This window comes from Perca fluviatilis, chromosome 18 (assembly GCF_010015445.1).
Source record: "Perca fluviatilis chromosome 18, GENO_Pfluv_1.0, whole genome shotgun sequence".
Taxonomy (NCBI): Eukaryota; Metazoa; Chordata; class Actinopteri; order Perciformes; family Percidae; genus Perca; species Perca fluviatilis.
The window spans coordinates 17,611,204-17,635,024 of NC_053129.1; the positions used below are offsets into that span (position 1 = coordinate 17,611,204).

Genomic DNA, 23,821 nt, shown 5'->3' on the forward strand with positions numbered 1-23,821 from the left:
TTTTTCGACATACTACACTATGACTTTTTCATTACTTTTTTTACATACTATTCTATGATTTATTTGACTTTTTTCAACATACTATACTTTGACTTTTTTAAGGATTTTTTCGACATACTATACTATGCCTTTTTTATGACTTTTTTCAACATACTATACTATGACTTTTTCCTGACTTTTTTTGACATACTATTCTATGATTTATTTGACTTTTTTCAACATACAATACTATGCCTTTTTTATGACTTTTTTCGACATACTATACTGTGACCTTTTTATGACTTTTTTGACACACTATACTATGACTTTTTTAAGACTTTTTTCGACATACTATACTGTGACTTTTTTGACACACTAAACTATGACTTTTTTAAGACTTTTTTCGACCTACTATACTATGATTTTTTTCGACATACTATACTATGATTTTTTAAAGAATTTTTCGACATACTATACTATTACTTTTTTATGACTTTTTTTGACATACTATACTATTACTTTATTTGACTTTTTCAATATATTGTACTATGACTTTTTTAAGACTTTTTTCAACGTACTATACTATGACTTTTTTCGACATACTATACTATGACTTTTTTCAACATACTAGACTATGACTTTTTTAAGACTTTTTTTCAACATACTATACTATTACTTTTTTAAGACTTTTTCGACATACTATACTATGCCTTGTTTATGACTTTTTGCTACATACTATACTATAAATATTCATGACTTTTTTCAACTTATTCTACTATGACTAAATAAAAAAGTTACACAGGCTCAGGCCAAAGCTACGCATAAAATATAAGGTTAATCTAATTTTATAGTGACACTTTTACGACATATTTATGATATACTATGACTTTTATCGACATACTATACTATGCCTTTTTTATGAATTTTTTCGACATACCGTACTATGAATTTTCATGACTTTTTTCAACTCATTCTCCTATCATGACTAAATATAAAAGGTACACAGGCTCAGGCCGAAACTACGCATAACATATAAGGTTAATCTAATTTCATAATGCCATTTCTGATTTTTTTTATGATACTGTACTATGACATTTTATGACTTTATTGCATACTATTTGAATTACTATGCCATTAAAATGAATAAATAATAAAATAATGTCATATTGTAGTAGCACATTATAATTCAATAAAAAGGCATAATATAGTATGTCAGAAAAAAGTTAGAAAAAAAGATTGTATTCTAGTATGGCATTGAATTGTTGTTAAAAAAGTAATAGTATAGTATACTATAAAAATTACTTTAAAAATTCATTACATATAGCATTACATAAAAAAGTCAGAAAAAAGTAATACTAAAGTATGCCAAATTCTATAAAAAAAGTCATAGTATAGTCATCGTAAAGGATGCCATTAAAAAAAATACATACTATGGTATGCCATTAAAAAATACATAAAACAAGTCATACTATAGTATGCATAACAAAATATAAAAAATATAATATAATGAAAATACTATAGTATTCCATAAAAAGTCATGCCATTAAGATGTTGTTAAAGAAAGTAGTATAATGTACTATAACAATTCCTAAAAAGTTAAAGTATAGTATGTCATTAAAATTCCATAAAAAGGTCATACTATAGTATGCCATAGAAATATGATAGTATAGTAGCCTATGCCACAAAAATGTCACACTAATGTATTTCATAAAAACCCATAGTTTAGTATGCCGTAAAAATATACTGTAGTATTTATTTGGTGGTGAATCAGGTTCCTGGGCTGGGTACAGCATTCAATGTAAGGTTACAGGACTTTCACAAGATGTCACTGTGCCCTTTCCCTTCATCCTAAAGGTAATTACAGCATCACTGGGTCATCATTTAATCACAGCATTATCATTTAAAATATTCTGCTCAAGACAGTTACATACAGATATTCAACACTCATTAATTCCTGGAAGTGGAAACTTACTGGTGTATTGTATTTTTGTTTAAAGCTTTTAATTTTCACACTTTGGGAGGTACAACACATGAGATAATGATGACTTAATCAGTTTGTATGTAAAGCTAGTCAAGTGTGACGAAAACATAAAAGCACAACCTTATTCCCAGGAACATTTGAAAGGTTGGACTATAGCAATTTTAGGGGTGTGGGAATATTTTATTTATTAAATTTACAACATATAAATACAAATGTAGTAGTATAGTTACAAATTGGCCATGTGCCATATAGGTGTCAAATGCATATCCCTATAAGTTCAAGAAAAGATTGGACTTAATCTTCATGGCCTGAATCATCCTTCGCTGTATAATCGGAACTGCATATCACTGTCCTAAGGTCCTATTGCAAAACTTAAAACTCCCACACATTTCGTAACAGCAGATATGACATGATGGTTTCCGACAAATTTTACTTGATATAATTGTTACGACCCCTCCCTTTTCTGCCTGCTGTTGGCTTCTTTGGCTTTATTGGCTGAGCTGGCAGTTTGGGAGGGTTTGTTAGTTGATTGGTGGACACCTGGGTAGGCCTCAACCAAGACTATTTATTCATGTCTGATTGTTCTCTCTCTGCATTCTCTTTCTCCTAGGCTCCACATCTCCTGGTTTGGGTTTGGTTTATTTCTTTTGTTACAGTTGTCATTTGCCCACATATCTTTCACTCACACATACATCGCACACACTACTGATAACATTGATTCCACATCTGTTTTGATTCTTTTGTGAATAGTTTGTTTACTTTATAATAAACACTTTATTGGCCTTTTAACCTGTTTGGTCTCCCCTCTTTGTCACATTAATTGAGCCGGTTTGTGACATAATCTACATACAAACATTAGATCAGTTTATACAATTAAATGCATTGTTATAAATTAAACTACCCAAAAGTATATGAAGTAGTTAGAATTAGCTCCAACTCAAACAGCTACAACATTAAAATACTTCTTGCAAATATATGAATCAGCAATACTTATTGAATTATATACACTGTATAAAATAATAAGATTCTGTCACGGTCAATCTGTTGCACAATGAATACTTAACAGTTGATACTCTGAATACAATTCATTGTTAATACTTCTGTACTTTGAATGTAAAGTACATTTTAATGGAGTGTTTTTACACTGTGGTGCTTCTTTACAAATCGCAACAAACCTATTGATTCATTTGTTTTTATTTGCTTCGACCAACATTGTGCAAGTGTTACCTTTAGACTACCAATAGGTGTGTCTGCTGATTATATTGCCAATACTTTTCTGCTAGGTGAGCAAAACTTGGACTGCTCTGAATGTTTTTGATGAAAGAATCTTAAAACTGCATTCTATTATGCTAATTAAGCCACAGCGCTAAACCTAGATAAGCGATATGTGACTTTCCAAAAGATCATTTGAAAAAATACCTTGCCAAATAATCATATATGAATAGGCTATAATGATCAAGTTATTATTTGCTGACAAGTAGGCAACCCCTAGTTTAGTTAGTTACTGAGTCATTACATAACACACAGGGTCTACACACATGCCTTTGGTGAATTTAACAAATCAAATGACAGTGGTTAAAAACAGGTCAAATTTCGGATTATATAGGACATGTCTGGACATCTAAATACATCTCCAGAATAAGTAGGCCAATCACAAACAGAGCGTTACAGGCACATGCGGCTAAATTCTGTCAGCTGAAGCAGCAGGGCAGGTGTGACAGCTCATTCCCAAAGCATTCGTAGAAATAGGTCACGGGAACCGAGCATAACAGCAGGTGGCCACCCCGTTTGTTTTCACATGCAGTATGAGAGAAAGAGCATTATTGATTCAGGTGTATTTTATTGATGGTTACTTTATAGTGATGATCACAGCAAATAAATAAATAAACTCATAATAACGTATAACGGCAGTTCGAAGTTATACAAAATAATTATACACAGAGAAAGATAAGCTAAATTACGGTAGTAACTCTCTATTCTGTAACACAACAGAGACATATTAGCCAGAACACATTGTTTCATTTTTATTAATACATTATGGACACTAACTGATAGACGAGATTGGACCAATAGGATTTCATATTGGGCGTTCTAATGCGGAATCCACGTTTTCTATTGGCGGTCTGGGTAGACATGGGCGGGGCTAACCAGGCACTTTACCAAAACAAGCTGCGTGCGTGCACCGACACTGGTAACATAGTTGGGAGCAGTGAAGAAGTAGTCGGACAAGTCTGGGATAGAAAGCGAATGGACCGATAAATACCAGTCAGCTAACAACAGAGACACTGCCGGGACGTCAGGTAGGAATCTGTACGTGGTTAACTTATACTTGTTTACTGAAACGTCTTGCGAAACACGCTTAAGTTGTACGTAAATAGTGCAAGCCCATACTTTCTCAGTACTTGTCCGTATGTTAAAGAAAGCTGCTAAGTTTGGTGTTTGCTATGAAAACGTAGTGCTTTCCTTGTTGGTCTTTGGTTTCTGGCCTCCACAAAATGTAGGCCTATTGCATTCAAATCAGGGACATTCAGGGGACAGAAAAACTGAAAACACACTATAAACGTTTGTCTTTGTGCAAAACGAGTAAGGTCTGTTAGATGTTAATTTCATGTTTATTTCACACAATTAATGATGTTATTTTTGTTTGAATGTGTTGGTTTGTATCTGTTTTACCTGTTAGAGGTGGTTAACGATGGACCCCAACAGTGAGACCGAGAAGATGACTTCTAACCCCTCTGAGACACAGAAACTGGCTCCACCCAGAGGCCCAGGTAACGTTACACACAGTAACATTTATTCATCAGATAAAATAACATGTTTCTTTTTTTTTTATGTGAAGTCTAAGCCATAGGAGTGCCAGTGTTTTGTTAGGGATTTACATGTTATATTTTACATGTTATTTTGAATGTTTAGTGAGGGTGTACCTGCCCAATCCAGGTACAATGGGCTCCTCCCTACAGCTTGCACTCGCTGAGCCTCCAAAGACACTTGAGCCTATCATAAAACTTGATTTGACTCAAAATCAATATGTGTTAAATGCAAACACGGGGCCTGTTCTAGTAACAATTTATCTAAGTTTTTTTTGTAGATAACTTTTCGTGGAAGAGGTGTAGGAATTTCCAAGAACATGATAACCGTGGTCGTTGGGCTAAAACAAAAAAGTTGCAACTTCATCACTTGACTGTTTCTTAAACACTGATTAACGATGAAGCCAAAAGTTGTTTATGACTGTTTTTATGCCTGTGTCCCAGGTCACTCTAACCTATGTGACATAATACCAAAAATGTGACACCACGCGCTGATCACAAACTACCTGTCCAAAAAACCCATCAACTTCATTAAATAAATTACCTTTATAGTTTATTTTTTGCCATGACCCTGAAGAGCTGGCTTTAATGGGCACATGCATTAAATCTGCTACTTTGCACTAAAACATTTACTGGGCATTTTTCTGTGCTAAACTACATGTTGAAAATACCATACAACTGATACAATTACTATTTTGCTAACAATTGTGAACAGGATTTAAAATGATTTGCTGCACTTGCAAAGCAAAAAATATGAAACCAGCACCCCTCTGTTTGGACAGTTGTGAGGCAAAGTGTGATACTTCCAGACTTGGGCTTGATTGGCATGCAGGGAAATGCAAATAGAGTGTGAAACCTTTTGCTTTCAATGCACTGTATCTCTGCTTTAATTGGACTATTGATACTATATATGTAAATCAGCTATAACCTGACAAGTCACTACAAGCCAAACAACATTTCCCAATAGCAAAAGCTTCACCCATGGGGAAAAGTACAGAGACCAGCTGTAAAATGTGCTCAAACGTTTTTGGATGAATTTCCCAGAGTACAGATAAAAGGCTGCATGTAACCTTATTAAAATAGTGATCCTAACATATTCACATAGTAAAATGAGCCAATTCGTATCGGTATCAGGAAAAAGTAGGATTGGTTTAACCCTAGTCAAAAATGTTGCATAACAAGTTTATTATATATTATATATCTATATAAATCTTATTTAAATGTTTAAGGAAAAACATGAATCACTACAAGCCAATTACACAATAGATCAAAGGCTTACTACAAGTGAGTCCATTCTAACATTAAATATTGTAATCCAATTATTACATAATGTCCGTTATGAAAAACGATTGTGAGAGGGTTATGCAGTACCTAGTACAGTCAACGCAAATGTCTTAATAGAACCCAGCAGGCTGCAGCTGCAGTTAAATTAAATTAGAACAAAAAGAAAAAGTCTCAAAGGCATGATTATTAGGACTATTGCAATTACAGATTATTAGGACTATTGCAATTACAGATTATTAGGACTATTGCAATTACATACATTTGCATTTAAGTGTCACACACACACACACACACACACACACACACACACACACACACACACACACACACACACACACACACACACACACACACACACACACACACACACACACACACACACACACACACACACAAAATGACTTACAACATCAGCATTCTTCCTGAACTTCCAACCTCTAATTCCACACAGTCAGCACCACTAAAGGCGACTTCATAGTTGGGGAAACCTACAGGGAGAAAAGCTGTGACCCTGCCAAAAGTTATGGAATACATTATATTATAATGTGTTTTTGCATAGTGATTTATTGATGCTATGTGGCTTTTTACAGTGTTCTACATGACAACCTTTATTTGCATTTTCCTTCTTTTTCTCCCAATGTGGAATAGCCATTTCCCCATGTACTATTTTCAGCTTTTTACTCCAAACCACGAGGCTCCCACAACCAAACAGAGAATGAAGTTGGTTTATCCAGTGTTACTCTTTCTGAAGTCACGTTACCTGAGTCATTTGTGTGTGTAATTTAAGTTTTTAGTTTTTAAGTGTACCTTAAGTTGTGCACATTGTGAATATAACAATAGTCTTTATATAGTATAAAAAACATAACACAGTCATGTCTTCACAAAAAAAAAAACTAGACACAGTTGCTTTGAAACCGCCAACTTGTTTGTATGCTCTTATCGAAAAATGCAGCAAAATAAGTGAGACCTCAATGATGGACATTGTTGAGTTGCTGTTATCCCTCTCTCTTTGTTTCTGTCCCTCTTTCCAGGCTGCAGCTGGCTGGTGATCGTAGCGGCTGTAGCGGCCTCTCTGAGCGGCTTGATGCTGGGCTATGAAATGGGCCTGACCTCTGGAGTCCTGCTGCAGCTGCGTGACTTCCTCTCCCTCTCCTGCCGGCAACAGGAACTGCTGGTCAGCTCCCTCCTGCTCGGCGCTCTCCTCATCTGCCTGGTCGGAGGTCCTATTCTGGATCGCTACGGCCGCCGCTGCTCTTTGCTCCTGAGTGCTGCCCTGGTGATCGGAGGGAGCATCGTGCTCATCGCAGTTACGTCACTTGTTGCACTCACACTGGGCCGGGTGATAGTCGGCATGGGAACATCGCTGTCAGGGACGGCAGCGTGTCTGTACATTGCAGAGATCTCACCGAGGGAGAGGAGGGGTCTTCTGGTGACGCTGTATGAGCTGATGTTGGTTGTGGGCGTAATGCTGGGATTTAGCTGTAGTTACGCTTTTGCTACTTTGCCCTATGGCTGGGCGTATACATTTGGACTAGTAATCCCCCCAGCGCTGCTACAGATCAGTGTACTTGTGTTCCTACCACCCAGTCCACGCTTTCTGGTCACCCAGGGGAAAGTGGAGCAGGCCAGGATAGTGCTGGCCAGAATGAGAGGTGGGGTTCAGGAGCATGTAGAAAAGGAGCTCAGAGACATCCAGGCAGGACTTAAAGAGGAATCAGAGCATAGTTTCTGGGAGTTGTTCAGTAGCAAGGCCAACTTGCGTTCCCGGCTGCTAACAGGTATGGCCTTAGTATTCCTTCAGCAGGCTACTGGTCAGCCCAACATCCTCTCCTACGCTTCACCACTTTTCCGCAGTGTAGGCTTCAACAGTGATGCCGCAGCAACCTTGGCCTCCACAGGGTTTGGAGTTGTTAAAGTAGTTGGCACCATCCCAGCCGTGTTGCTGGTCGACCGCGTGGGAACCAAGAGCTTTTTGTGCGTGGGTGCTGTCGCAATGGGAATGTCGCTAGTTGCACTTGGTACATTGACACTGCAAAGCCACACTCATCTCACCAGCCTGTGTAAAAGCCACACTATACCAAATCACACAATTACGCCGTGGGATTTCAACCAAACCTCTATAGACTTGGACAACAGTGACATTTTTTCTGCTGACCTCCCCAGCCAATGGAACAGTGAGGAGGCACAGCTAACTAAACGAGAGGGTGATGGGATTGGGGAGCCAGGAGGAGGAAGTACTTCCTTTCTGAAGTGGGCATCATTGATCAGCTTGCTGGTGTTTGTGGCAGCCTTCTCCATTAGCCTTGGACCAAGTGAGCACACACGCACGCACGCACACCAGCAACAGTGGCAGGTGGATAAAAAAAGTTAATTTTCAACCCTGCTTTTAACATTGTTCTGTGAAGTACAAAGTACAACAATGGTTATAATACAATAACTAGTCCTAGGTAAAGTTTAGTTTGAAACACTCTCAGATACGTGTCTTGGTTTTCTTTCCTTTCCAGTGGTGTACGTGGTTCTCAGTGAGATCTTTCCGATGGGAGTCAGAGGCAGGGCTGTGTCTGTGGTGTCGGCTGTAAACTGGGCCACTAACCTGCTCATCTCCATGACCTTCCTAACAATTACAGGTGCGTGTATGTGCGTCTTAGTGGTTGTATTGCATTAATTGCATGTTCAAGTGTATGCATTTGCTGAAGCTGTCAACTAGGGCAAGTTCACTAGTAGATCAGCACAGTGTTTCTGTTCTGCAAACAAATGACCGGTAAACAAACATTTTATGTGTTCAATGTCATGCTAAACACGTTTACTTCCTGAAAAAAAGAGGTGTGTCTCACATTGTTGCTACTACTGGACTGTCACACTGTGTGCCTGCTGTGGAGTCATAATACTGTAGCAATCGCAAAACAGGAAGACCCATAAAACAGTTTGTCAGTATTTACAGTTTTTCTCAGTTGCTTTGGTACATGTCTAAGATCACAATTCAAATTCTCAAAACTACTTGTTCAATCTTAACATCATCCAGTCATTTGTGTGCATTATAAGAGCAATTTCTCATTCTTTTGAACACATTGCGAATGTTTTGACACATTAATGCAAATAATTATGTGCAATTGTCTGCTGTTATCTACGTTATCAATTGCTTATGGCATGTTGATCAAAGTGCATTATACTGGTTCTCTGTTGCATAGTCTTACCCCCAAAAACATCGGCATTAGTTCATTGCATAAATCATTACATGCAAAATTGTTGAACCAATTGTCATAATCTGCCAAAAATATTTTATATACATTTCTATTAGACTTTTTATATTTATAAATGTTTCCTGAATTGATGAATTGCTCTCAGGTGAATCTGGACTTTTACTAATAATAGGGATTGTGTGAAGCATTAGATCAACCAGTGATCAATTAGTTCTCTAAAATAGCTCATTAAGCTTCAATTGGCAAGCCTATATAGACAGAGCACAACACCGTGTTACAATTTCTGACAATGAAAGAAAACCCAAGGAAATGAAGTTGAAGAAATGAGTAAGAAGACTGCTGTGGCAGGTGTAAAGACTGCACTGCAATTCCCCATACAGCACTGCAAGTACATTTCTATCTTAGGGTGTTTCCTATGTATACATTTCTAATTTAGTATTTTTCTTTTGTGCTATGCAGTGCTGTAAAACAGTCTTGTCTTTTTCTTCTCTGTATCACAAGGACATGGTCTGTCAACCAATTACAGTACAAACAAGGCGTGGATCCCGTCCAATGTCTTGCAATCAATCTCCCACATACAGTAATGCGTAACCCTGTGTTGTTGAATTGGATATATGCCATACAGAAAAAGTGCAGCAATGTGCATTTTGAATGGTCATCAAAACCTTAGCCATAGTTTCCATCAGAAAATACTTAGACAGTACACTGTTATATTGACAACGTAGCTAAGCATTTTGGCTATCTTGACACAAGGACTTGTTATTCTGGCACTGACTTGTTCATTGACATACATATTTACTTTTAGTATGTTTAGCAGAAACTGCAAGTCAAGGGATAGTTTTCCTGTGCCATGACTTCTATTGGCCAATCTTGTCTGTCAAGTACATCTAAACTTTATCACAACTGTAGCAGAGAAAGTATGGTATAGCAAGAGAGACATACCTGTATGCTGCCTGAGGTTATGTGCAGACATTTGAAGACATGTATTTCTTTGCTATTGTCTTTCTAGAAAAGATTGGCGTTTCCAATGTGATGTTCCTCTACGCTGCCATGAGTTTTGTTCTACTGGTGTTTGTCATCCTCTGTGTCCCTGAGACCAAGGGTCGCACACTGGAGGAGATTTCGAAAGAACTGGCTAAGAAGTGACTGGCATCTTACACTTAACCTTAATGTTATCAATTTTATCTTGGTGAGCTAGTTTGTAAAATGGATTTCCTTATCTTCTGTCTCTGCTTTACCAGGAAGCATTTTGAGGTGAGGCTCTGCAGGCAGGTTCAGCCTCAGGAAAGCCTGATCCAGGGCAGCAGTACGTCCACAGAGATTCCAGAAAACGTCTGACTTTTTTGTTTAACAGAGCACAACTGTACACCTCACCTGAAGATGAGTCAAGAGCAAGGATCAACAAGGACAATATATTAGCACTGTTAAGAATTTGGGGTACAACTGGTACATCTCACCCACATCTGTACGTTGCTGCAGTTCCAGCTGATTCCTGTAATGAGGTCTGTGTCACGTATACTGTAGGTCCTTCTAGCTACATGCTGTATGTAACAGAAGAAATCAACAGGATAGGAATGGGGTAAATTACATATGCAGGAAAGAACTAAATAATGCCGAAGTATTTGTGAATTTTCTCAAATGAGGATTTCTCAGGGATCACTCTTGCTTGTTAAAAGCCAGTAAAGAAAGGTAAACAATAGGGATTAATTATGTGATTACACAAAATATAGATTATTTAATTCCTTCCTTACTTTACCTCTCCATTTAAACATACAGCTCCAATAATGCAGAAAGGAATAAACTCCAGAATCAATGGACTTCCCACCAGCCAGTAGAACTGATGAGGCCCCTTTGGATGAATGTGCAAACTGTACTACTAGACATTTTTAATTTTTTTCCATTTTGACCTGACATTGTGATGATCGACGTATCACAGGGAAATCAAAGGTGCACTAAACAATCAGACACTAATCACTTTAAATGTATGTGTATCTAACATGTTTTTAAATTGCAAAGAAATTCCTTTAACATGACATTTGTATGCTGCTCCCTGTCAAATGTAATGTAATAATACTAACAGGGCTCAAACCAGACATGTCAGTTATGCTACAAAACACACTCTAATCTACATTGTGATAGAAATATGGATAAAGGCCACAGTAGTCTAACAATAGTAAGAGTCCTGTGTCTCCTCTTTTACATTTTAGTTGAACGAGCGACAAACAAAATTATGAATCAGTTTTACTGTATGCCTGGCTGCTGAATCCTAAAAAAACAGCAGTTGGGCAAAGAAATACTAAAATAATCAGGTCCGTTAGTAATATTGGCCAGCGTATAACTAGTACTGTTGTAGTGTAAGAAGTGTGAAAATGTATGTTTTTTTTTTTTTTACTCGTGTCAGTGATGCCAAACTTATAGTGGGATGTTTTACTGCAAGACAGAATGTCTTGTGTGGCCCTGTTCATTCTCAGATCTGCACTTTGATACCTTTCCTGATCTTTTCTTAATGTTGGAACATGTAGACTGGTTTTAGTAGTCTGTCACAACACTGAAAAGCTTGGATAACTATTGAAAGTGTTTCACTCCACCTGTAATCAGGGAATGCTTTGGACAAAAAGATGAAAAGATTAACATGAGAGTAAAACAAAGTGACCAGTAGTCCTGTGGTGGTCTGTGTTATCATGAACCTTTATTTTTATACAAAATACAAAATTCTGAACGAGTGTCACACATTTTCAGGTGACACTGGTTCATCCCACATACTTGAGACATTTACATTTTTATCAACATCTTTTCAATCAGATGCCTTTATTATATACATACCTCTACGTTGCCTGTCATTTTTTTCCTATTTAAAAACACTTAAGCATTGTTTGTTTTTGTTGTTAAGGATAAAGGTTATTCTAGGGTTTATTTTTCAGACCGTTCAGGCACTGGCTAATGCTGTAAGCATGGCCTCTTTGAACACTGCATGGTCTTATGTTGCTTCAAAAACTAAAATGAATGTACTGCCAAACCTCTTGACGGGTGACAGTGCTGAGTTAGCCGCCATACAAGTTTGTATGACTTAACTATATGGCTGCTTTTGTAATTATGAATTATTTACTTAAACATTACAATCTAATGAGTTTGTGACTTTGTCCTGTGCCTTTCCAGCAATTTCCTAATACCAATTGTGTTTGTTAACTTTATTACTGGCCTACTTAAACGCTCATTTTGAATTCTTTGCCTTGTCTCAGGACCACTATAGTCTGGGACTAACCAGTAGCTGTGTTCAGTGAAAGCAAGTGTGAGGGGTGGGGGGTGGGGGTGTCTGTGGCTCAACAATGCACCACCTGAAAAATAAAATATACCTGAACCCTTCAAAAATTTTCATTACATTCCAAAAACATTTACGACATCGATCTTGTTCTGTACATTGTCCAGTTTTGAAAAAACTTTCATATTTGCCTTGTGTTTAAAACCATTATTAGGAAATGTCGAGAAATGAAATAAGTTGAGAAACAAGAACACATTTATAGTGAACTCACAACCAAACTAAGTAAGGAAATGTGACAAACCAACAATTAAAATAGACAGAGATAAATGCATATTGTGAGGGGATTTGTGCATCTGCATAAGGACCTGCTCTTACTTGGTGTACTTACTGTATGTGTGACAGCCCAGACTCGGTCTGTGTTTTGACTGCTGTTATTCTCTATGGGCAAAAATATGGGTAATACAGTTGATGCCTTGATATTTGCGTTAACACGTCTATAATTAAGCCATGGACGGAGATTCTTCTAGAGAACGTGGCAAATGGGACGACTTCTTGTATATAGGGTTAAAGGTGAGGCTTCTCAGTGCTCATATTATGCTTTTTTGGCATTTCCCCTTTCCTTTACTGTGTTATATATCTTTTTTTGTGCATGTAATAGGCTTCCAAAGTGAAAAAGCCCAAAGTCAACCCCAAAGGGACTTACCATCTCCAACAGAAAACACTGTTCACAAACTGCTCCAAACAGCTCTGTTGTAGTCCAGCCTTTACTTCTGTGACGAACGTGCGTCACTTTGTAACACGTTATAATGCTCGCCTAGCTGCTAGCATAGCGCGCCCTCATACTCTGCAACTGACTAGCTAGCAGTGCTTACCTAGGTACTGCACATGTGCGACTCCCTACAAAGATGGAACAGATGTGAGATGTCTCACTCTGTAGCTAAAACAGAGAGCTCAACACACAGGGTGAAAAGAGGAGCTGCAGCAATGTGCAGTACAACAAGTTTTTTTTTTTTAATTAAAACCATGTAAACCTATTCTGATATAACCTCTAAATACAATTATGAACCTGAAAATGAGCATAATATGAGCACCTTAACATACTGACTCTTCGCAATGGTCACAACGGTAAGCGTTAAAATGGTTAGATAGTTGAAAACTGGTCTTCTGTGTGCATGCAAAAACACCCAGAGCTAATTAAGAGCAGATAACTTCCAACCCTTTCAGTGTCAGTCAAGTTTAAAAGGAGCAGTTTCCGCTGAAGGATTTGATGTTTGAAAGACGTACTTGCGAGTTTAGGCTGTTAAAATCACAAGAGCCACACAATCCACAACATCAATAACATTTTGTGAGAGGGACACTTTAAGACTCCAACTAGGGTTGTTGATATCCAGTCCGTTCATTGTGTTAGAAGTTTGTGGCTGTTTGCCGCACAGCGATAAAATCAAGCAAGTAAATCCAACGAGAAGTTGCTTCCTCACTTGTAACAAACGAATCAGATGTGCCATCTCTTTCCGCCATTCCCACCATCTTGGACTTTTTTCTTCTATTTGTAGCGGGGTTTCTGACACTCGAACAGTAGTGGGTAGACCTGCTCAACAGCTGTGGCCACATTCTGTACATTTGGTCCTGAATAATGGGATAGAGAGAAGCGGGGTTGGGATGAGAGCATACGAAAATAAATGACAAAAACAGAGAAAAAACAATAACCCCACATTCAGACAAATTGAGAATCGCAGATACCATCACGACAGTCGTTTGGGCCATGTTTAGCCTAATCCATGACACAAAGAGGGCATATTTCACTCAGTAAAATTCCTTGAGGAATTGGGTTATTTACAAACCCCTTTTCTGGTTCTAACAGACCATAAAAGTCCATTATGACAACGTGACCTCAATCCCTTACGCTGGTGTGCCCTCTATGTGTACGTAAAGGAGGGCGAGAGAGGTTACTGTCTGAATGTTTGTGTGTAGGAATGTAAATGTGAGAGGTACCTGTAACTGTGATGCTGCCAGTAGAGAACACCTGTATAGTAGCCTTGATATGTTTGATCCTGTACGTGGCAGCAGGATGGAGCTCTGGTTCATAACTGACAAACACAAACAAACACATTGTTAAGTATCGTACACTAAAGGCTTTCAGCACATATATCTCAAAACAAGTACATATACAGCTTTGAGGTTTGTTTTACATGATGCCAGCAGTACTCCATATGTTGTCACATAAACAAGTGAATCAGAGGCTGGCCACACCAACACTAGGACTGGGTATCGTTAAAAAAAATTCCGATACCGTGAATTCCTGAATTTTTACGATACCAATTTTATAAAAATCCATTTTAACTAAAAGAAATAACATTTCGTTACTTTTTTTTTTCTCCAGCTCCTTCACACCTATGGTGACGCACACTGTAGTCAAGCCTCTCAAAATACAAAACACACATTTGAGCCCCGTCTGAGCTTTTCCTGCCTGCCCTTTACGACATAACGTTAGACAGCCAATCACAAGCATTGTTAGATCATGGTAGAAACATGCTGCATGCTTATTGGCTCACTGACGCTGATGAGATTTAGGCTATGTTTAGACGTTAATGATCTGAAGAGAAAACGCAAAAGTGGCGTTGCGTTCTCACTTTTTATTCTGCGTTTAGACGAGCGTTTTGGAGGGGGGGGGGATGTGCATACATATGGTGACGCAAAAGTGTGTGAAATTCAATGTAGTATGCACACCAGGCGGCTAGGTGGTAGTGTGAAGCACTGCCACACAACACCGCCAAGTCCGCGCGCCTGCGTAGAACCTTCCTTCTACTTCTCTCCCTCTCCTCTCCTTAGTAGCGCAAAACCAAAGCGAAGTGAACAACAAAAGCTGACAATTTTGTCTGGACAGACGAGAAGGTGGAGCTATTGCTCCAAACAACCTTAGATTACAAAGGCACAACAGGGCGTGGACTGGGAGTCAAAATATATGTCAAAATATATAGACATATGGATCGAATTTCTTCAGCAGCATCCTGTACCTGGAGGGTACACGAGAAAGACGCTATCTGTAAAAGTCTGATATCATCAAAGCTGAAAGCCATCCGGACCAAGTATAAGTAGGCTGTGTATACCCAACTAAGTAGGCTGTGTATACCCAACGGCGGAGTTGCCATGGGCGAGTAATCACTCTATATTTGATTTATGTAATGAAATATGGGGTGCCACCGTAAGCAGATCGGAGCAGTCTTTTGCGTTTTTACCCTTTAGACGGGAAGGCGACGGTGGAGCGTTTTTAAGATTTCCACTCTGGAGGGTGGTTTCACTTTTTTGCGTTTTTAGGCCCCAAAAACGCCTTCGCCGTCTAAACGAAAGGCACATCTGATAAAATATTTTGTCGTTTTCACCCGCGAGCGTTGTCGTGTAAACTGGGCCTTACTCCTTAGGTATTGTAATTTGGTATTGAATGACAAGGCATTTTTCAATACTCGATCGCTGCCTTATAGTATGGAAGTTCAGTACCCAGCCCTAACGAACACACACCAACATCTTCTGTCTGCTTGTGGCGCCCAATGCATTCTAAAGCTGACCAGTGCTCCCACCACTAGAGGTCATCCTGTCCATGAAAATAGTGAATCACTAAAAGTAAAAAGTGTAACATTTTAAACAGGGCTATTTACTTCATAATACATGTATTAAGGGGTCTCTGGTAAAGCTAAATCGTTAATGACAATATAGGTACTTATGACATTGATCTGTATATTTTAATATACAAGAAATATGGAACAAAAAAAATCAATGAACCAAAATGAGCTTTATAAAACTTTCTGGACTGACATCTGAGGGGTCTGTACTGCGACAGGAGGAAAAATCAGTACAATTGATTATTTCTAAACACTGCTCTGGCCGATCTGGATGCTGATAAAAGTGAGGATTTTAATGAGTGTGATGATGGTGGTTGTGATGTATAATACTGTTTTTACCTGGCAATGGGTCGGTTGTTCTTAGTAAAGTCTATGAGGTGGATTGCAAACGGCATGGAGCAAACTGCCAGGACATTCACAACTTTGAAGGCTGAAAATCTCACCTGAACACACAAACATGCACAGACACACATATGAATGAATTTATACTTACACACTTTCACATTAAAGGAGGACAGTTGTCTTTCAATCTTGGTCTCATGGCCTCAGTGTTGGTAAATCTACCTATAAGTTAGCTTCATTTGTACTCACTCCAGTTATTGCAGAAGTATAAGCAAATATAAAGCACAGATAGCAGCGAACCTGCAGATAACATGCTGCTGTTTTGTTTACGATTCAGGAGAGGTGACCTGGCTAAACCAAATGAGAATTCAATGGAAAAATAATCATGTACACACAGTCAGTATCTTTGTGTTCATGAAAGAGCTGCTTTAACGCCTGACCCCGATTTTCGGCTGGGCGCGTCTGTGCTGCGTTCCGGCTGCGCCGCGGTTTTATTCGGTCCTCCACCGCGCGCCATACCTCACTGACTCGCAGATTTTATTGTCTCTACAAGTACTTGAAAGAACAATCACGTGTGTTTAAGCTAGTATCTACCTTCCACTCCAAGCACTCCTAAAATTAAACTCCATGCATTCTCTTTTCTGGTGTTACAAAAAAGGATTTGTGATGTCTATTAGGTGTTTCCACCTCAAGATGAATCTCTCGACGTCCATGGTGTTGTAGAGGAGAAATATACAATATTGGGGGGGGGGTCTTTTGGTAAATTGACTGGATGCCACTGCTGTTTCACTTCCTGCCCGGCTGTTCGAACGGCCCGCGGATCGTGGTAAAATAGACCTGTCGCGTATCTTTAGCGGAGCGGAGAGCTGCTTCACACACGCTTCTGGGACACGCTGTGTCGCGGGTGGTGGAATATCAAGCATTGACTTGAATGGCTGCAATTGCTCGCACCGCCTCCGGAAGACCGGTGAAAAATAGGGGTCAGTCTTCTTGGCACAAATTTATTCTTATTATACTAATCTACAGCCAGGCATACTGTCTACAAATAGGACAATACGACCAGGATTGTAAAAAAAAACTCAGCTAAAATCCCCTGAAACAACAGGTGCTTTCTTATAGACCTATTACTTGAGTCAATATTTACATTGTTACAAATATAACTTTTTTCAACACATATTGAAATATAGTGATTGTGACAAACATTTCTAAACGTTTCTGTCTAATACTACAATTCAATTACTCTTAGAATTCTCCACAAAATTACTTCTGAAATACTCAAGAACATGAAGTGTAAATGTCAGTTCCAGGTTGAATTTATATTTCCATGCAAGACTTGAACCTTAACTAGACAATGTGAAATGCAAACCTTAAATCAATGTTAAGCCTTATATAAGCCCTGTATCTGCATTGATATTCATGTTTCTGCATGATTTTCCAAAAAGTGGCATCTGTTATGATGCTGTTAACTAACAGTTATGCTCACCTTGAAGCCCAGTTTCTGCAGAAGGCGTGCTAACCTGCGAGCACCCAGCTTTGCGTCATCCTCACTGAACAAAAGAGGGGAGCAAAGAGTCAGTGGTATACATACTGTATTATGGTTTTGGCATGTAAAATAATAATAATAATAATAATAATAATAATAAGGTGAGACAAATCGTAATGCCTCTGCATTACTGGCAACTGATGGAGGATCTTGCTCCAAAAATCAGCTGAAGACAACATTATTGCAACAACAACAGAGAGGCAAGACATCAGCAAGCAGCATTTCTTTCACCAGAGAAAATGAACAGGCCTTTGGCAACAGCAAGTCCATTTGTTATGTGTAGTTGCAGATTTTATTTACTGACTTCTAGTCAGTTAATGGTTTGTGTGTGTTTCATGTACAGAGTGTCTACCTTGTTGCTCCAGTGCAGATGATTTTCCCTGAGGACCAGATTGAGGCTGTTATCTTGGGTTTACGAAGCTTCATCAGGACTTTCTAAAAAATAAAAAGTGGTCAAAACTGTAATGCTGCCAACATGACCCATATCATAAGTGCAGTAAAGCTGTACATAATCAAAATAAAGGTGAGCTGTTTTTTTTGTTTTGTTTTTATCTCCACATGTAGAATCTCCTTCCCTCTTTCTTTGATATCCTTACCCCTACTTCCGGCTTATAGATGACATTGGTTCCCTCTAAGGCAATGGTGCGCAGGTTGAGGTGGCACCTGGTCCTGAAGGTTGCCACCACATTGGTGATAATGATATCAAGTGCTTCGTCATTGCTGGAATCCATGAGGAAGTGTGTGGTGCAGCAAGAGGACCACAGCTTTCTCCTCACACATTTATCATCAACGCCACAATCGCCACCATTACACGGACGGACAGGACAAGATGAGCTGGAAGGGAAAAAAAGACCCAGGATTTATTTGTATTTTGAGAGTTAGAAATTATAAATGTCAGTTTATGACGAAGAAGAACATTTTCTTATTTGATTAAACATGTTTCACGCACACGCACACAGCCACAGAAACTATGTAATTATTTTCCAAAATGCCTTTGTTTTGATTGTTCTCATGAGGGCCATTAGCACATCTTAGAGTCCAATCAACTAACACACGCACACACATAGGGACTATGTGTAAATGCTGTTGTTACACCTGAATACAAATTAATTACACGTTAAAATGTTATGGAGTGGGCTTAACTTGTCACCTTACTTGCAGTAACGTTACCAATTCATCTGCTTCTCAAGCTATGTGGTCCCCTTCTACTTGAGATATAGCTAGGAGAGTGACTCAAAACAGGAATCGCATAGGCATCTGCAAGACATTATAAGTAATGTAAAACATATCGGAACGTTATATATTTTTAAATGTACTTCTACGCTATTTTAGCCATGTATTAACGTTAGCTTGACGTGATATTGATAAAGCCTGATACGTTAGCGCTAGCTAACGTTAACGTTACTCCTTTTTGCTATTACCAAACAACACAAATTAAATGATGTATCGGAGGCTTAACGCGATATATAATGCATGTATAATTAAATACGTGAACGCGTATGGTAAGTAAGGTATAGCTCGCAGTAGTTTTGTCTAAAATGTAGCTATCTAAGGTTCGTTGACGTTATCGTTATTGTCATCCCAGTGTTGTATCGCATAGCAACGCAACTGGTAAGCTTGTTTAACGTTAAGGAATTGATGCTAAACTAGCTAGCTAATCTTGCCAGCCTAACAACCCCGGCTGTCAACTGTTAATCGCAAACTAACGTTAATTCAGCATGACTGAATGCATTAACTAACCTGATGTTGTGGCCTGAATCCCACTGAAATTAAGGACTAAAAACAAACCGTAACGATACCACACTACTGCACAGCTAGCTAATGTTGTGAATAAAGCTATCTGTTAGCTAGCAACAAAGAAAGTGCACAGGCAGTAATGAATGAAAAGTTATAGCTAAGCTAGCTAGCAGGCTAGCTGTCTAACGTTATACTGAGGACGAGGTTAGTTCCAGGTGGGTTTGCGTGTTAATGGCAAATGTGTGTATCTGAAATGTATGCTTTAATTATTTAGCTACCTCTTCAGCTAGCTCAGTGCTGTAACCCCGAGACATAAACAGTCCAGTCAACGGTGGAATTTGTAGACAAACCCCTTCCTCCACGGACTATTGACCAACAGCGAGCAATCCACCTTCCTGTTTCAGCTTTCAAAATAAAATCAGGGTCACCTAGTGAACTTCAAAATAACTACATCTTCCGGTTACAACTTTCGAATACATATTTATATTTATAGTAACTTAAAAAGCCAATGCTTTTTACACTCCAAACCATAAAGCTGCATACAGGTTTTCTAAAATTGCAAAATAGGAACAGAACAACTATGGAAACAGCATAAACATCATGTGCAAGTTGTGATAAAATAATTAGTTAAACATAGATTTTATTTAGACATAAATTTATGAAAAAACAAATTACAAACAATGAAAACAGGTACAAACATGAGCAAAAAGATTAAGTAAGAGTTAAGTACACATTATTATTAAAAAAACTAAACAATTGTATCTCTATATTATGTGTGAACTGAATTCCTTTGAAGATCAAATGATAACGGTTCTTTTCTCCAGATGATATTTCATTAACTGCATTAAAACCTGTGGAAATGTTTTAGTAACAAAGCTACATTGAATGGCGAAAAAAATCACAATTAACCCTATCAGATGGACTTGAACAGCAAGGTTAAAAAGTGATACCTTGCGCCCAGAGCCATAGAGAGAGAAATTTACAGAAGTGTACTCTCTCACTCTGCTTGCGCCGCCATGTGGACAAAGAGGGTTGTCTAGTGAGGACAGAAAAATGACATCATTTTAAGAAAAGCTCAGGTTTTCTACACCATGCCCTGCAGAATGAGCTCCCAACCTAATTCTAGTTATTAGTACACTTGTTATGAATGAATTTTGATTCATTAAAAGTTATTATTTGCATGTCAAAGTAAGGTTTAAAATGCTCATTGACTGGAGCCAAATCCTGTGTCCACAAATTTGCCTTTGTGATCATCCACGGCTGCCAATATTACACTTAACAGGCTTATGTTAACACCATTTCCATATAACAATGTGTAACTTTCTTTCAATGTTTATGGTGTATTGACATTTAGGCTATGTGGATTATAACATCTCTGAGGAAAATGAGCACATCTGGTCAGTAAATGCTCTTCTAGGAATTCTGGACAGGCTACAAAAGAGGAGAAAGGAGTAAAGTTTGGAGGCGATGGGGAATGTTTGTGTTATCAACGAGAGAGTTCACAGCCGCTCCTGTGGCTAAATTCACTAAAATCATGAATGAATTCAGTGAATGGATGATGTCCTGTGGTGTCTTCACACTGTCGCATCCTGATCATGACCTTTAGGCAGGCCGATCATGACTTTATGAGGTTTTGCGTTGATTATACTTTTCTTTTATCTTACTTTACTTTGTGTAACTTTGCACAACACTGCATGAAAGTCAAACTGATAAGAATGACATATCATCTTTATGAAAGTTGTTTTAACTAAACACAGATTCAAGTATGTGTGAGTCTAAGTGTGTATGTGTGTGTACTAATATTCATATGTATTTGTTTTTGTGTGTTTATATCCATAACTTATTGCTTGCTTATATACACACTTGTGCATTGTGTCCTGTAACCCAGCTCTTCTGCTCAGACCACTGCAAACACTTCTCCCTCCTGGCCTATGTCCAAGCAAAACAGAAAAATAACTTCTTTATGATTCAGCCTTGTTGTTATTGTTCTTCCTCCCTGGTTACCAAATTGTCTCTCATTTAATCCTCCTGGGCTTCTCCTGGTGATATATAGCCTTGTAATTCACATCCATTCTGCAGAAGAGCCTTGTTCAGATGTCCCAAGATGTTTACTATAAATGCTTGGATTTAGAGCAGGTTAGGAAAGTCAGACCACTCGCATTGATGGTGCATGTGTGTGTGTGTGTGTGTGTGTGTGTGTGTGTGTGTGTGTGTGTGTGTGTGTGTGTGTGTGTGTGTGTGTGTGTGTGTGTGTGTGTGTGTGTGTGTGTGTGTGTGTGTTGTGTGTGTTGTGAGGCGGCTGACGTAGGGCGCAGGAGTATGTTTACAGTTTGTTGGGCTGCATATCACTGGGGCAGTCTCTTCCCAGGGGAACAATGCTCTTATTCTCATTGGTCATAAGATTCAGCAAGTAAACACACAGATGTGAGCACTTACGGCTTAATAGATGCAGATATGTCTAAGAATAAATAGACGGTCCATCACTGTAACTACTCATTATAATTGTGGATGATCGGCTGTTGCCTAACTTGAAAGTTTTACCCTTGCATTATACTTAGGCCTATATAACATGACACAGAAATAATTAATAAAGTAAAATATTTTCTTTTGGGTGGAACAATATTATCAACCTGAATAGAGGTTGCATATATCCAAGGTCCCAAGGGATGTGTTATCTTCTCTATGTCTGAATGATCTGGACAGTTTGGTATTCTTATGTCAAAAAGCTGACAAGGTCACACCATTTTCTCCAAACACCAAGAAAAACATACTAAAACAAAGTTGCTTTCTGTCTACAGCTTTCCAAAAACACGATTTCTTTTAAAAACTTGAGTCGTGCATGTCAGCAGATGCGTCTTTGCAGAGATGTTCTGCTGGGGTGACCTCACTGTTGCCTGTAAACTGGGCGTGTTTGTCAGGACCCTCGTGTTCTGTTTATGTTGGGCGTACATCACAGACCAATTTCAAAAGGACTTAGAGAGTGAAGTTAAAGCTTTTGAGATACTTTGCAGTTGTGTTGTAAAACTAAGTTCAGTACTGGTTTGATGGCTTTGTAGGAACTCTGTGTCAGATTGCAAATTTTTTACCAGTTTGAGTTTCTTCAGCAGGGGTTGAAAAGGATGGGGAAATAACAAAGTCAGGCGGGATCCAGCAACAAGGCTAGAAATGACATAAATGAACAAGCGGAAAAGGCACTATAAATGTAAGGGGAAGGAGATAAGACAGCGACAATACATCCCTTAAATATGCATGGTTGCATTTCTGCATAGGTGCACATGTACTGTATCTGCACGTACTATATGTGTGTACTTTGGAGTGTTTCTGTACGAGACAGAGATGGATAGTGTGTGAGTTGCGTCGTTCGGAGGGAATCCAGTGCTCTGGTAGTGCTGCTCTGGGGTCTCCCAGTGTAAACAGAGACGTGGGAACGACCAAGCCTGTTTATATCAGCTCCCATTCTTACTGGGACCAGTCAGCCAGGCATCAGGGGCACAGCCAACACACCGGTCTCATGTGCATACATGCTCACCCACATGTATAGAGTTGCATATACAGAAACAAGCCAGTTTATTTATACATGCATCATCCTAAAATCCTAGATTCCAAAAGTGATATTGGTGATGGTTTGCATATGACAAGTTTTGCTTGATGCAAGAGAAAATTACTAATTCATCAAAGCAGGGACGTAAACCCACTAAGAGTCAGTTTACCCATCTTTTAATGATTACCCATAGTAAATTCATATTTAACATAGAACATAGTAGCTTAAAATAACAAACATTTTATGGAAATTTTTTATTTTTCCCTAAAAACAATGGTCTGAGGATAAAAATACCTTGTTTTACCCAGGATTTAATTTGCAATCACATAACTTATCTAAACCTTTTCTACTAACATCTTTTTTATACCTTTGAAGTCAGCTCCAAATGTCAGCAGACCCCACACTCTCCATCCACTCAGTCACCTAAATGTTGAGGAGTCTAACATTTACAACAAAGCCAATCAAAGCCAAAAAAATATTGTCATTCAACCAATTTCTACAAATAAGTGAAAGCCTTTCAGCCTCCCATCA

General features: G+C 38.5%; 2 protein-coding genes across 7 annotated transcripts; one reads left to right on the forward strand and one right to left on the reverse strand.

Moving 5' to 3' along the window:
* Positions 1-4,125: 4,125 nt before the first annotated feature.
* slc2a12 (solute carrier family 2 member 12) lies at positions 4,126-11,909 on the forward strand. Of its 4 annotated transcripts, none has more exons than XM_039782079.1 (6): positions 4,126-4,270; positions 4,641-4,731; positions 7,083-8,363; positions 8,556-8,678; positions 10,261-10,393; positions 10,493-11,909. In XM_039782079.1, the coding sequence occupies exons 2-6, from the start codon at positions 4,653-4,655 to the stop codon at positions 10,587-10,589; spliced, it is 1,713 nt and encodes a 570-aa protein (XP_039638013.1). In that variant the 5' UTR covers positions 4,126-4,270; positions 4,641-4,652; the 3' UTR covers positions 10,590-11,909. The 4 variants fall into 4 exon arrangements, with proteins under 4 accessions (XP_039638013.1, XP_039638016.1, XP_039638017.1 ...); XM_039782080.1 differs by having other exon boundaries at positions 4,139-4,260; positions 4,643-4,731; XM_039782082.1 differs by lacking the exon at positions 10,493-11,909 and having other exon boundaries at positions 4,131-4,260; positions 10,261-10,397.
* Positions 11,910-13,511: 1,602 nt separating this feature from the next.
* Positions 13,512-20,148, reverse strand: tbpl1 (TBP-like 1). Of its 3 annotated transcripts, none has more exons than XM_039782084.1 (8): positions 20,028-20,148; positions 19,168-19,269; positions 18,609-18,846; positions 18,365-18,447; positions 17,953-18,016; positions 16,467-16,570; positions 14,503-14,597; positions 13,512-14,136 (listed from the first exon to the last, which is right to left on the reverse strand). In XM_039782084.1, exons 3-8 carry the CDS (start codon positions 18,741-18,743, stop codon positions 14,054-14,056), a joined length of 564 nt encoding a protein of 187 aa, XP_039638018.1. In that variant the 5' UTR covers positions 18,744-18,846; positions 19,168-19,269; positions 20,028-20,148; the 3' UTR covers positions 13,512-14,053. The 3 variants fall into 3 exon arrangements, with proteins under 3 accessions (XP_039638018.1, XP_039638019.1, XP_039638020.1); XM_039782085.1 differs by having other exon boundaries at positions 19,163-19,269; XM_039782086.1 differs by lacking the exon at positions 19,168-19,269.
* Between the last annotated feature and the right edge of the window lie 3,673 nt (positions 20,149-23,821).